General features: G+C 36.3%; 2 protein-coding genes across 2 annotated transcripts; one reads left to right on the plus strand and one right to left on the minus strand.

Moving 5' to 3' along the window:
• The first annotated feature begins 919 nt into the window (after positions 1–919).
• LOC125827757 (nucleobase-ascorbate transporter 3-like) lies at positions 920–8,062 on the plus strand. Its single transcript, XM_049507083.1, has 14 exons — positions 920–1,442; positions 3,524–3,621; positions 3,707–3,883; positions 5,388–5,488; positions 5,655–5,730; positions 5,821–5,880; positions 5,960–6,144; positions 6,222–6,318; positions 6,623–6,709; positions 6,834–6,892; positions 7,086–7,177; positions 7,287–7,364; positions 7,448–7,608; positions 7,788–8,062. The coding sequence occupies exons 1-14, from the start codon at positions 1,283–1,285 to the stop codon at positions 8,004–8,006; spliced, it is 1,650 nt and encodes a 549-aa protein (XP_049363040.1). The 5' UTR covers positions 920–1,282; the 3' UTR covers positions 8,007–8,062.
• Positions 8,063–8,862: 800 nt separating this feature from the next.
• Positions 8,863–12,655, minus strand: LOC125827572 (probable disease resistance protein At4g33300). Its single transcript, XM_049506869.1, is given in 8 exon segments — positions 8,863–9,527; positions 9,529–10,010; positions 10,098–10,303; positions 10,416–10,539; positions 10,542–10,770; positions 10,868–11,277; positions 11,739–12,160; positions 12,282–12,655. Coding segments are annotated over 8 exon segments (2,499 nt in total). The 5' UTR covers positions 12,557–12,655; the 3' UTR covers positions 8,863–9,176.
• Positions 12,656–12,892: the final 237 nt, after the last annotated feature.

The raw sequence follows: 12,892 nt of genomic DNA on the forward strand, positions 1-12,892 counted from the left end.
GATAGAAGAGTTTGGGTAATTAGGAAAAGATAAGGTTATAACTAGACAATGGTGTGTCTGTTTTTATTTGCTAATGGCAGACACTTTACAGGAAAAAAAAGTACATAAATAAGCTCCTAATTTGTTTCTTCTCATTTTCCTTGCCTTTAATTATTTCCCCTATATTCTCTTTAGTCCTTGCACCATCATCATTTCAATTCAAACTAGAATATTCAAAAAAAAAATAAAAAAATAAGAAAGTGAATGATTTGTTTTTTATTGTGTGTCTATTTTCTTCCATAAAAGCCTTTTCCCTTTTCATCCTTCTTATATCTTTTAAAATTCTTAAACTCCTATTGTCCTTATGAAAACTTATTTAAATCAACTATTATTTTAGAGACCAGGCATAAATATCTTCTAAACTATAATGATGAAATTATCAGTTACACATTTTAATTAGATAAGATTTTATTACTTTTAAATCTTAAATATATTTATTAGAAAAGTATCGGAAACACTCTTAAACTTAAAGCGAATTATTAATTTTATTTTTCTTGTATTGACAGTCTTAAAATAATTTTTTACTTGATTAATTAAATTTAGATTCACCCCTAATTTGCCACATGACATATCAAATGGTTTCAAATTCTTATAGAAGTATGAAACTCTTAATAAAAAACTAAAAGAAGTGTTAAAAACACTCATAAACTTGACGAGAATATAGGGTTGTATTTCACTCAGATCGCAAGATTAGAGGTGTAATTAGGTTCAACTAAAAAAGTGTTTTAAGACTATTAATAATTTACGTCATTAAAAAAGTACAAGAGTGTCAATGTCGTAAATAACTGAAGAATCAAGTGTACTTACAAAGTAGGACATCGAAATTCGTGGAACCCACGCGGGATGTCTCCTTCTTCCCATGCTATGCGTTATGTTCCTCGAAAATAACAAATACCTTAACCAGTTTACGTTAAAATGTAATCTTTTTTCCCTCCTCTTATCCCTTCTCAGAAATAAATAAAAATAAATTATAATAACTATAGAGTACTAAAAAATAATAATTTAAAAATAAAATGAAAATGGGGTGTCTATTATCTGCATGTTTCAGTACTTATTAATCTCAAAATCTGATCTTGAGTATTTAAATTTCATTTACTGTTGTAATTAATGTTAGTCATTTCAAGAAAAGGGAAAAAGGACTCGAATTTTTAAGCTCAGATTTCATATCGGTGCTGATTCTTGCAAACTAAGTTTAAAGATTCCACCTTTAGCCCCATTCTGTAGATTTTTTTGAGAGAGAATTATGGGGGAGACACATAATCATGAACACAACCACCAGCCACAGCCGCAACAGGCGGCGGCGCCACCAGCAATGCCACTTGGTTCAGCCAGAGGACCTATGTTTCCTCCGGCAGAGCAACTACTTCAGCTTCACTATTGCATACACTCAAATCCTTCTTGGCGTTAGTATTCTTTTTCATTTCTTTAATTTTAGCTATTTATATGCCTTACTGAAAAGATAAAGAGGAAAAATTGACACTTTGTTTTGTTAAAGTTTGTGTCTTTTTCATTCTTGGGTTTGGGTGAATTTTATAATCTTAAAGTATTGGGATTGAAATTGATGTTTTTGTTGTAAAGTTTGTGTTTTTATTTTCTTGGTTAGGGAGAATTGTAAAATCTAAAAGTAAGAATTTTGCTGAACAAGAATCTACTTGTAAATATAAAGATGAAAAATTGACACCCACCTTTTTGTGAAGTTTGTGTTTTCATTTTCATGGTTTGAGTGAATTTTAAAATCTAAAAGTATTCCTACTGAAAACCTTTTTGCTGAACAAGAATCAACTTGTAAAAGGTTCAACCTTTCTATGGTCTCTTTTTTTAAACATATCTATGTTTTAGTTTCCGACTGTTGGAACCTGTGTGCTGTTGTTATCTTTGAGAAAGTAAAGCTTCTTTGCTGAGGTCCTTTTTGTATTCTTTTCTTTGGTACAAATTCGATTCTAATTCTCTATACAATCTAGCTCTCTTTGCTCTTATTGTGAGAGAATCACGAAAACAAGAGAGGCTGAATTGTTCCGGTTATAGTAAGATTAACTGTCAGAATAATGAATTACTGAAGAGTTGTCTCCCTTCCAACGGGGAGAATTGATAACTTGGAGGTTTCCTCGAGCAGGATAGCAATGGAATGGGATTGATCAAAATACCCCAATAATGTTGCCAACTTGAGCTAATCCCCAGACTGTGAACCTATATTGACATCGCTTGCCAAGCTCCGATGACATTACTTAGTTTACTCATTTTGCTCATCAATTATTAATGTGAGCTATGAATTCAGTGAAGAGAGTCCCTTTCATGTGCGCCAGTAGAATTAGATAAGCCTGTCAGAGGTTTTCTTCTTTTGCATGGAATGTGACGTTGCATGGGTATGGATCTACACTTTCTGATGCATTTTGGTTGCAAATATTTAATGTGGCACGGTGAATAATATACGTACAAATAAATTTAAAGCTATTCAGATGAGCCAAAGATTAGATAGACGAAAGGGCCGCTACCTTCCAAAAAGAGGAGATGATGAGGGAGGCATTTTCTCAAATGACGTAGGCCATCTTAATGAGCTTAATCGCTTCCAAGGGTAGTGGGGTTCAAGGATAATGAGGAAAAGGGAAAGTCTCTGCAGACGTTATCGACTTTAAATTCATTATAGCTTCTGAATCATCCAAAACATGTAATGATCACTTCTTCATGTGAGTCAGTTGGTGCTTATGCTTTTATGACAATCGTCAGGTGAAGGAATCGGAATCATAGTAGGCATGGTGATTTTACAAAGCTCCCCATTCCTCCAATGTTTGGAGTTGAGATTGCTCCGACCGCCGAGTAAAATGTTTTTGTTTCTGGTATCGAGTTGAAACATGTTCTCTTTTTCTCTTGGGGAAGCTGTATATCATCTGAAGATTTAAGAATCGAACTGTTTATGGGGAGTTAAGTGGTGGCAATCTTCTTGCTTAAGATGCAGATGTATGAAATGTATCATGGAAGGCTTTCCATAAATGTGAAATTTGCGTTCATACAATAAATAATTTCCCAACCGAAAGGAGTTGCAGTCTTCCCATGAATCTGATAATGACAAAAGATCCTCTTAACCATTGCTAGATTGCCCTCAACATCACCTGCTTCAGCTAAAGGACAATTCTTGTATTTTACCATCAGGAGGAATATACTTTTGATAGAACAAATGTTTCCTATCGAGCAATAAGATCTGGTTTGCACTTCTGTGTTTATGCCGCATATGGCCCTCTTGGAGCAATCGCTTCTGATTATATTTGCCTTGTTCCTGTAGATTGGAATTTTTACTTGTTATCAAATAAAGAAATAAAAGAATTTCAGAAAACTGTGGCCATAACAATTTCATGATCTAACTTATCCTCCCAAAGAATGATTTTACAATTTGAAGTTTTCACCACCTGTAAATGAGTTGCAGATTCTGAAACCTGATTATATTATTGGTCTTTTTCTCTAATCAGTTGCATGATTCTACATTTTGCAGCACAAACTGTTTTGCTGGCTTTCCAACACTACATAGTTATGCTTGGAACTACAGTAATGATTGCCACCGTGCTGGTACCTCAGATGGGTGGGGGTCCGGTATATCTCTAGCATTTCCCTTGTTTGTAGCGGAGATACCTTTTCGATGTAATTGACATCGTGAGCTCTTTATCTTTATGAGCAGGGTGACAAAGCTCGAGTTATCCAGTCTTTGCTTTTCACTTCAGGAGTGAATACTCTTCTGCAAACGCTTTTTGGCACAAGACTTCCCACTGTGATGGGTCCGTCATTTGCTTACATCATATCAGCTCTGTCGGTCATTAACGATCTCTCTGACAGTACTTTCGGGAGTGAGCATCAGGTAATAAAATTTATTATTTAGGTATTATCTCTATTACTTGTATAATGTATTTTATGGAGACCTATCATTTTTCTTTTATCACACCCTTAGTAGGTCCATCCCCCTATTTCAGTGATTAGACACGGTTGAAGAATAATTTGAAGTTGTAGTAAACCAAATTTGTTTCGGACTTGATATTATTAGTTTATTCATTTCATGTCTAAATAGGATTTGTAGTCAGAATTATATAGTAGGTTTTTTATTATTTTAAATAGGGATATTGCTAGTTATTTTCATAATGCAGAGAGTAGTGGAGAATGGTAGAGAAGTCAAAGAAATGTATTGAGTTTATGAATAAATTATCTTTCGTCAAATTAGTAGCAGAGCTTCTACGATCTTGATAGAGAATCAAATACCTTGCACTGTTGGCGGACAGTACTAGCCAATATGTGTTGCCCGTCTGGCCAAGGCATATGTTGTTGAACTCATAGACAGTTGTCAACAAAGAGTTAGATTGTTTATAGGCAGGTTCAAGAATTATGTTGACGAACTCTTGTCTGGCCTTGTTCTAATTTTTCTAAGATCATGAATTCAGTTAAATCATACATCACCTTACCTTTATTACTCTAATATTAATTCTTTGATATTGTATGGTGGATTTTATTTTTGCTTTCTCAAATTATACTGATAAGATCCAATGTAAGTCGGCTAGTATCATAGGTTTAAATAAAAAGTGGATATCTAAAGCAGTCCGCTGATAAGGCAAAACTTTCATTTCTTTGAATTTCTTGATCTCAGTGAGAAATCTAATCTGAAAAATATAGTTTTCCTTCACTTGTTCAAAAGTGAGATTAGTGGAAAGCAGAAGTGCAATAGAAGACAAGATATTCTCATATACGAAACTGCTGATGAAATCATAGTCGTATCAATTTAAGATAAGCAAGCCCTATTTGGGGGATAAGCTTAATGTTTTACATGACGGAGCTACCAGATGACTACTTTTTGTTGGGTAAGTAGCTTGTTCCGAGATAAATACTTTGTTTATAGATGATATTCGATGACAAGATGTTCTCCCGTTCAAAAAAAAACTGATAGGTATCATAGTGGAAGACAAGATTATACGCAGAAATGGTGATGAAATTTTAATCTTGTTTAAGAATTAGGATAAGTCAAAGCCACAGTTTGAAGAATAAAAAAAGACATGGTGTCCTAGAAGGCCTTTAGTGCGTGTTCTTGGAATTACATAGAGTGCATGAATCTTACAGTCGAAGCATGCTGCTTCCATGGATCTACTTCTCTCGTGAAGAAACAGAAAAATTACTTTAATCTACTTCTCACATTCACCATGCCCATAATGATTAAGCACCCTGGTTTCAGATTCTGGCTTTACTTCCTCTGTGTTTTACCTCAAAGTTTGGGGGTTTGTGTTGTTAATGTGAACTGTGAAGTATGTTGTCAATGCTCATGACCGGGGGTAATTACTGATGATATCTCTAATGCATTACCCTCATATTGTTGTTTGTAGAGATTCGAGCACACTATGAGAGCTATTCAAGGGTCACTCATAGTGTCTTCCATTATCAACATAATACTTGGATATGGCCAAGTTTGGAGAAAACTTACGAGGTAAGTTGTGTTTTCTGCTTCTGAATACTTATTAAAAGGACCATTAGTTTTGGTTTTGATCTTTGGAATTGTCTTTCTGTCTTTCCATTGCCTTCCCATTATGTTTCATCGTTTTATTACTCCTCCTGTTGGAGGTATGACATGCCATCCTTCTTCATGTCTGCAGGTTTTTCAGTCCTGTTGTCATTACACCACTTGTCTGTGTTGTAGGTCTTGGTTTGTCTGCTAGGGCCTTTCCTCAGGTATTATATCCCAAATATCTAAAAGTTTCATTACTCGAAGAGTTGCATAAACCTCATCCAGTTTTCTTTATGATCCTATAATTTGATCAGGTGGCTGATTGTATAGAGATTGGCCTTCCCATGTTAATTCTACTTGTCATTTCCCAGCAGGTAATATATTTCATCGACTGTATTTTTTATTTTCTTTCGCTTTACTGGAAGATTGTAACGTTGGTCAAGTCATCTGCAGTATATGCAACGTGTACATCCAGTTGCCCAATCCATACTTGAAAGGTTTGCTTTGCTCCTCTGCATTGGGCTTATCTGGGCTTTTGCTGCTATTCTTACTGTTGCCGGTGCTTACAACCATGTGAAGGAGCAAACTAAGATGAGCTGCCGAATTGACCATTCGTTCCTCTTGTCATCGGCTCCATGGTACTCAGCTGGATTAAATAATGACAATGTCTTCAGCTTTCTTTCTTCTTCTGACATGTATGTTTTGCTGCGTGTAGGATCAAAGTTCCTTACCCTTTCCAGTGGGGGACTCCCATATTCAGAGCTAGCCATGTCTTCGGAATGATGGGTGCTGCACTTGTATCATCAGCAGAGGTTCGCTTCTCATTTTAAATGTTGTTCCTTCCCCTTTGAATTAAATTTGCTTTTAGTAACACGAGTTTTAGTATTTGGTTCCACTAACAAATTACGGCTTTAGAAGAGAACCATACCCGAGGATTGTTTTCTGCTATAATCACTTAGCTGTCGTTCCCTCTAGCTATTTTGTTCACCTTTAAGTCTTCTATGTATATTCTTCTTGATCTTGCATCGATCCGAATCCGAATTGTTTGTGGCATCCACTTAAGCAGTTGTTGATGTTATGATCTCTTTCAAATTTACCTCTAATATTTATTTGCAGTCAACAGCAACTTTTTATGCTGCATCAAGGCTTTCAGGGGCGACACCCCCTCCGGCGCATGTTGTGAGTAGAAGCATTGGCTTACAGGTGTGACATCCACCAAGTGATTCAGCAATGCCTTCACTTGAGCACAATTTTTCTACTAATTTAACCCTCCGATTAACTCTTCTTCATTAGAAAGTCGTTCAGTTGTGGTTTGCTTCTTATCCAGGGTATAGGACAGCTCTTTGACGGGTTCTTTGGTGCTGTGGTTGGTACTACTGCATCTGTGTAAGGGTTTTGATCAATTTGGTTGATAAATAGTATCAATGGCATGCTTTTCAGTTAGATTTAGTTTATCTTGTTCCAAGTCTTTTACACTACATAACATCGGGGAACTCAGGTGTAGGCTACAGCCTAAAGCCACTTAAGTTTTAATATTGTGGTGCTTCATTCCTAATTTACGGATGATACAAAACTGCAGTGAAAATGTCGGCCTTCTGGGACTAACTCGTGTCGGGAGTAGAAGAGTTGTTCAGATTTCTACTGCTTTCATGATCTTCTTCTCCATATTTGGTTCGACATAAACTCTCCCTCCTTCTCTCCGCCACCCTGTCCCTTGCTTTCTTCATCTCAGATTATGTTTTACGACTAGTAATGATTAACGCAAGTTGTTATTATTCAGGAAAATTTGGAGCATTCTTTGCTCAAATTCCTTTGCCCATATTTGCAGCTATCTACTGCATCTTATACGGTATGGTAGGTAAGTGACTTCTCCCTTAGCAGCTTGTTGATCTTCTTGTCATCTAATTAACAATAACTGAAGAATGGAAGTATTTTCTGCAGCTGCTATTGGTATTTCCTTCATCCAATTTGCGAACAAAAACTCCATGCGGAATATATATGTGCTCGGAATCTCTCTATTCCTCGGTCTATCTATACCTCAATACTTCGTGATGAACACAGATATCACTGGTCATGGACCTGTTAGAACTCCAGCTGGATGGGTAAGAACCATTACTTCACATGATCCCTCGTTATAATTTTGTGATATGCATTTGACAGTAGATTTTAGGATAATGAGTTGTACTTGCAATTACCTTATAAGCGACTAGTTCATGTAGGCATTTCTTTTACACCATCATTGACAATCTAAAACTTAAAACTAGTCCAATGTTTTTTGCAGTTTAATGACATATTGAACACAATATTCTCTTCACCTCCTACTGTTGCAACGATTGTCGGGACAGTAGTAGACAACACACTCGAAGCAAGACACTCGTACGACGATAGAGGTGTTCCGTGGTTGGTTCCCTTCCAGAGGAGGAAAGGAGATAGCAGAAATGAGGAGTTTTATAGTTACCCTCTTAGAATTAATGAGTACATCCCAAGTAGATTTCTGTGATAACTTTTACATCCATGTATATGACTGTATCAAATCTGTATGACAAAATTTATTTTAGCTCACAACTTTAGTCCATTGTTTTTAATTACTTTTCAATTGTCACAAGAAATTTGTGAACATCAAACATTTAAGGCCTGCAAGTTTTGATGATGCATAACCAGTAGAATTTAAGTTTATATTTCTCATGTTATTAAGCAAAGTTTTTAGACAGCTGGAATATTAACCATGAATATGTTATTGCTGGGGGAGACCATAAGCTAATTCATATAAACATATATCTGTTAGGTTGCCTACTAAAACCGGAAAAGGTTATAAATGCTATTACAAAACGGTTTTAAAGAATATCTTGAAAACTCTATGAAGATCGAATTAAATCTTATGAGAATGTGGTTCCTTTGCCAACTTACCTTATGAAAATGAAGTCACATAAGAGTGGTTAACTAAAATGACATTTGTGCTCTATGTCTATGGGTCAAAAAATTCGTTGAAAGCAATATGTTGGATGTGAACACTACCAAATTTTGGTGGAAAATTTATCAAATTCTTTGAACAAACCTCACTTCTTTCCCAATCATCTCAAGAAAAAACTAGCAAAAGGTCCCCACATTTGATTTACTGAATCTTTTGGTTCCATGAACCTCATTAAATAGTGTCTTTACTTTCATAGTTTCAGTGATCATGATAACTTATTAGCACCGTAGCAGGGTCCACACGTTTACTTCAACTATCATTTTCTGCTTCATGATGAAAAAATGACTTCAAGATTTTAACTTCATAAATTTTGAACCACGTTACTTCTCGTTGAATTTCTTACTATAAATGTAAATTTGGACCAAACTGCCACGATGGATTCAGAATTTAAACGTTGCAAGTCTTGAATTGAGAGTGCGCGTACTAGAATGTATATCTCACCGGATTTACACTATCAACATAAACATGTTATAGCAGATAACTGGCCTTAGTCTTGGATTACCTTTTGCTTCCAGCATTATGGTAAAGTAAAAGGAAAGATCAGCTATTGAGATGTGGTCCATCTATACATTTACATGTAGCTATATATATTATTTACAAGAGATATAAGGAACCCCCATGTAAAGGGGAAATACAGAACTGGAAAATTGACTAAGCTTTACACGAAAGAAACACAAGATAAGGGAATTGAAAACTTGATTACTGAGATAGCCAGTCAAGAGTATAGCACTCCTCGGCAACCTGTACACAAAGACCTGGTACAGCCTTCTCAACATCTTTCCATTGACAAAAAACTTCATCGTCACAAATAACACAACGTAATGATTCAAGAAAGGATAGAGCGCTTGGCAAACTGTCAATTTGAGGGCACTCCCTCATATCAATCTTCTCCAAGTTTCTACAGCAACCAATTGCTTCAGGGAGACATCTCAAACCAACACATTGTGAAATGTCAAGATACTTCAGCTTCACCAGATGACCAATTCCAGGGGGAAGCCTTTTCAGATGTGGACAGGCATATATCCTTAAAACTTGTAGAGTTTGTAATTCCACCAAAATCAGATGGAAGTTCATAAAGACTATCACAATTAGTGATACTAAGGCTGTTGAGCTTATGCAACCGGCAAATACTTGATGGCAGCTTATTGAAGTTGATGCAATGATCCATTGTGAACTCAGAAAGCTGTGGGAACAAACCAGGGAGGTCCACATCTGACTCATCTAAGCTGTTTTTCATGTCACAAAGCACTAGAGATATCTTCCGCAAGTTATTGAGAGGATTTGTGGAGTCAGATAAGTGAGTGATGGATATCTTCTCGAACCAAAGGCTTCTCAAGTTGGTTAAATGACTGAATACAGACATGTTATGAAGAACTGCATTGCCAGCACTATAGTTTATGATTATCAATGCCCTTAGCTTTGGCATATTCTCCAGGAAAGGAGGCAAGAAGTACTCAGATGAGGCAAAATTGAGAATCAGTACTTCAGCTTTCGGGCAATCCATTCTGAACCAGTCCATTTCTCTCATTTCATCTGCATTAAAGAGAAATATTTCTGTTTATATCACATGATAAACTTTTCATTATTAAGCAATCAGCAGTAACCAAGGATCTAAAATACCTGTATGCACAGAGATAACTCGTGCATGGAAAGGTTCGTCCACATTTCTTTCCCATTCTCTTGGAAAGCTTACGTCTCTTCGTGGCATAACCAATCGCTTTCTCCGATTTATATCATCACGGTTGCTCATCTGAATTGCTAGGTCTCGTAATACATCATGCTGAAACACCGATATCTCATAGTAACTTGTATACATGTCTCCAGCTCTGCCACATGAAGACCACATTGAAGACTATCAACATATTGATTTTTTCCATAGACAATCACCTTCTAACAAAATTAAAAGATTGTTTGAGGAGATTTGAGTCCACCGCTTACCGTGCATCTTTGACTAGATTTAGGAGATTTTTGTCTGAAAGTTCAACAAGAATGTGAAAAGCCTCCTCCTCATCAATATCATGTAGCTCCACCCACATGTTAATTAGAACATCAAGAGGAATCCTTTGTCTTCTGGGAAAGCACCCAAGTCCAGGAAACACTCTCTCACCTTCTCAGGCAAACAGTCAATACTCAATTTCATTCGCTCAAGTAACTGCAGTTCATGAGACTCGCAGACAGGTTGGCATCGTGATAATCTGTTTTTTGCACTTATCCAGAACATCTCAGGTTTTCCCTTTAATGAAGATCCAATGACCTTCAGAGCCAAAGGAAGCCCTTCACATTCATCCACAATCTAAAAAGTCCAAGAAGCTTTAGTTAGCTTAACTCAAGTATAACAAGAAGTTTTTGCAAAGAAAAACTAATATGCTGCCAAAAACATACACTAATACCTCTTTGACAAGCTTTTGGCTGAAACCACGCGGAAAGGAATTGTGTCCAAATGCAAAATGGCATAATAAGGACATAGCTTCATCTTCCCTTAACAACTCTAAATCATAAATACAGTCAATGATTGATGGAGGAAACTTGATACGCGATACAACTAGGATCTTGCAGCCGGGGATCTTGAAAATTAGTGGCTCTAGCACAGATGCAGACCACACATCATCAAGAATCAAGAGTACTGGGGATGCAGATTTCGTATTCCATTGGTACTGTAGGTTCCACTGGGGTAACATCTCCCCGTATCCATAACCATGGAGATTGCACCCTGATATCTTTTCCCAAATCATTTTCCTTAATTGCTCCACGTTTGGAGATTGAGAAACAGTGAAAAAGAAAATCTTGTCCTTGAAATAACCTGGAACAACATGGCCCAGACACCATACCATTATTTAAAGAAAAGGTTTTTTAGACCAATTTAAACTGTATTCCAATCAAAACTTTTGATGAGTCCTTCACATGCAAAATTGATCTCTATTAGAATTCAACTGATAAAATAGAGATAATAGCCAATAAAGTTTTCAACTTTTATCCACTGTTTCATCCGCAACAGAAGAGTAAAAACAAAATGAAATGAGAAACTTTTGTGTGATTATTAACTTCTAATAACTCGATCATCAGCAACGCAAAACATGAGTTGATTTCACGGATGTCCACTCAACTAATAGTTAATATCTAATAAAGTCACTTTCTTCGCATCAGAATCAAGAACGAAAAGTGATAGATAATAACTATTAGTTGATTAACCTTTCGAGAAATCAACCCCGCAAAAAGCTAAAGTACTCTACATGAGAAACTTTTCTGGGATTAATTACTTACTTTTAACTTGATCATCTTTACAAATCTCTTTAGCCAAGGTAGTTTTGCCACTACCCCCAATTCCACAAATCTCAAACACACCTCTATCCTGTTCACCCATCAGCATCTCCTTCACTTTCCTCTTCCCCAATTCAATCCCAGCACCTAAATTTACAAAACTATCCTCAAACCATTTCTCATCTTCTTCCATTCTTTTCACAGCTTCCCCTAAACACCCTCCTCCTCCACCACCACCACCACCACTTCTATCGTCAACTCCGATTTTTATAGCTTTAAGCCTATGCTCAAGCACGTCAAATCTCTGCTCCATACTAAACCTAACATGATGAACATCCGCTAGTACATGAGCTTGCATTGTAACTTGCATGAACCTCGCTACTCTTTTCTCCAGCCTCTCCATTTTCCTAGCCAACTGTAGGTTCCTGTTATCAAGGCATAATATAAATTAAGTAATTTCTAACAGATTCGCACAATTCAATAACCCTAATTAGAGCAGGAAGAGGTTCAATTCACTGTAATTAGAGTCGAATGAGAAGGTGACACCTGTACATGTTCCAACGGCCGGAGTGGATAACTTTTCCGGCGAGTTCGTAACCATCTCGGAGAAGTTTGGAGAAATCGTCGATCTGAGTTTGACGTATCTGTGGAAGTTCAACACCGGTTTGTTTGATTTCTTGGATGATTGGAAGGAGACCATTGATGCTGTCGATGAGATTCTCGGCGCTTGAACGGCATAAAGTGGATTTTTTAACTATTAGCAGAAGGTTTTTTATGAGTTCGGTGGTGATTTCGCCGACGAAAAAGTCCGTCACCGCCATGTTTGGGGACTTCAAACTGATTTTACATTCTGCTTTAAGAAGTTGAAGTTTTGAGTGATGTTATTATGCTACTGGAGCACTATGTTATATGACAAATTTAACCCTCCCAAATTTTTTTTCCAGTTATATATTTTGTGTAATTACAAAAACTATAAATAAAGTAAAATATCAAAAATGGTGTCTGAGAAAGGTAAAGAATACATAGATCTAACTAGTACTTCGTAGAGTAAAAGAAGTTTTTTTGAAGATTTTCCGCTCAAATATAACAAATTTAAATATAAAGAAGAAAATATTAAAAAACATATAACAACAGCTAATAAGGAAAATAATGTAAAG

The sequence above is a fragment of the Solanum verrucosum genome, unplaced genomic scaffold, assembly GCF_900185275.1.
Source record: "Solanum verrucosum unplaced genomic scaffold, falcon-dt-bn FXZP01000064.1, whole genome shotgun sequence".
Classification (NCBI taxonomy): Eukaryota; Viridiplantae; Streptophyta; class Magnoliopsida; order Solanales; family Solanaceae; genus Solanum; species Solanum verrucosum.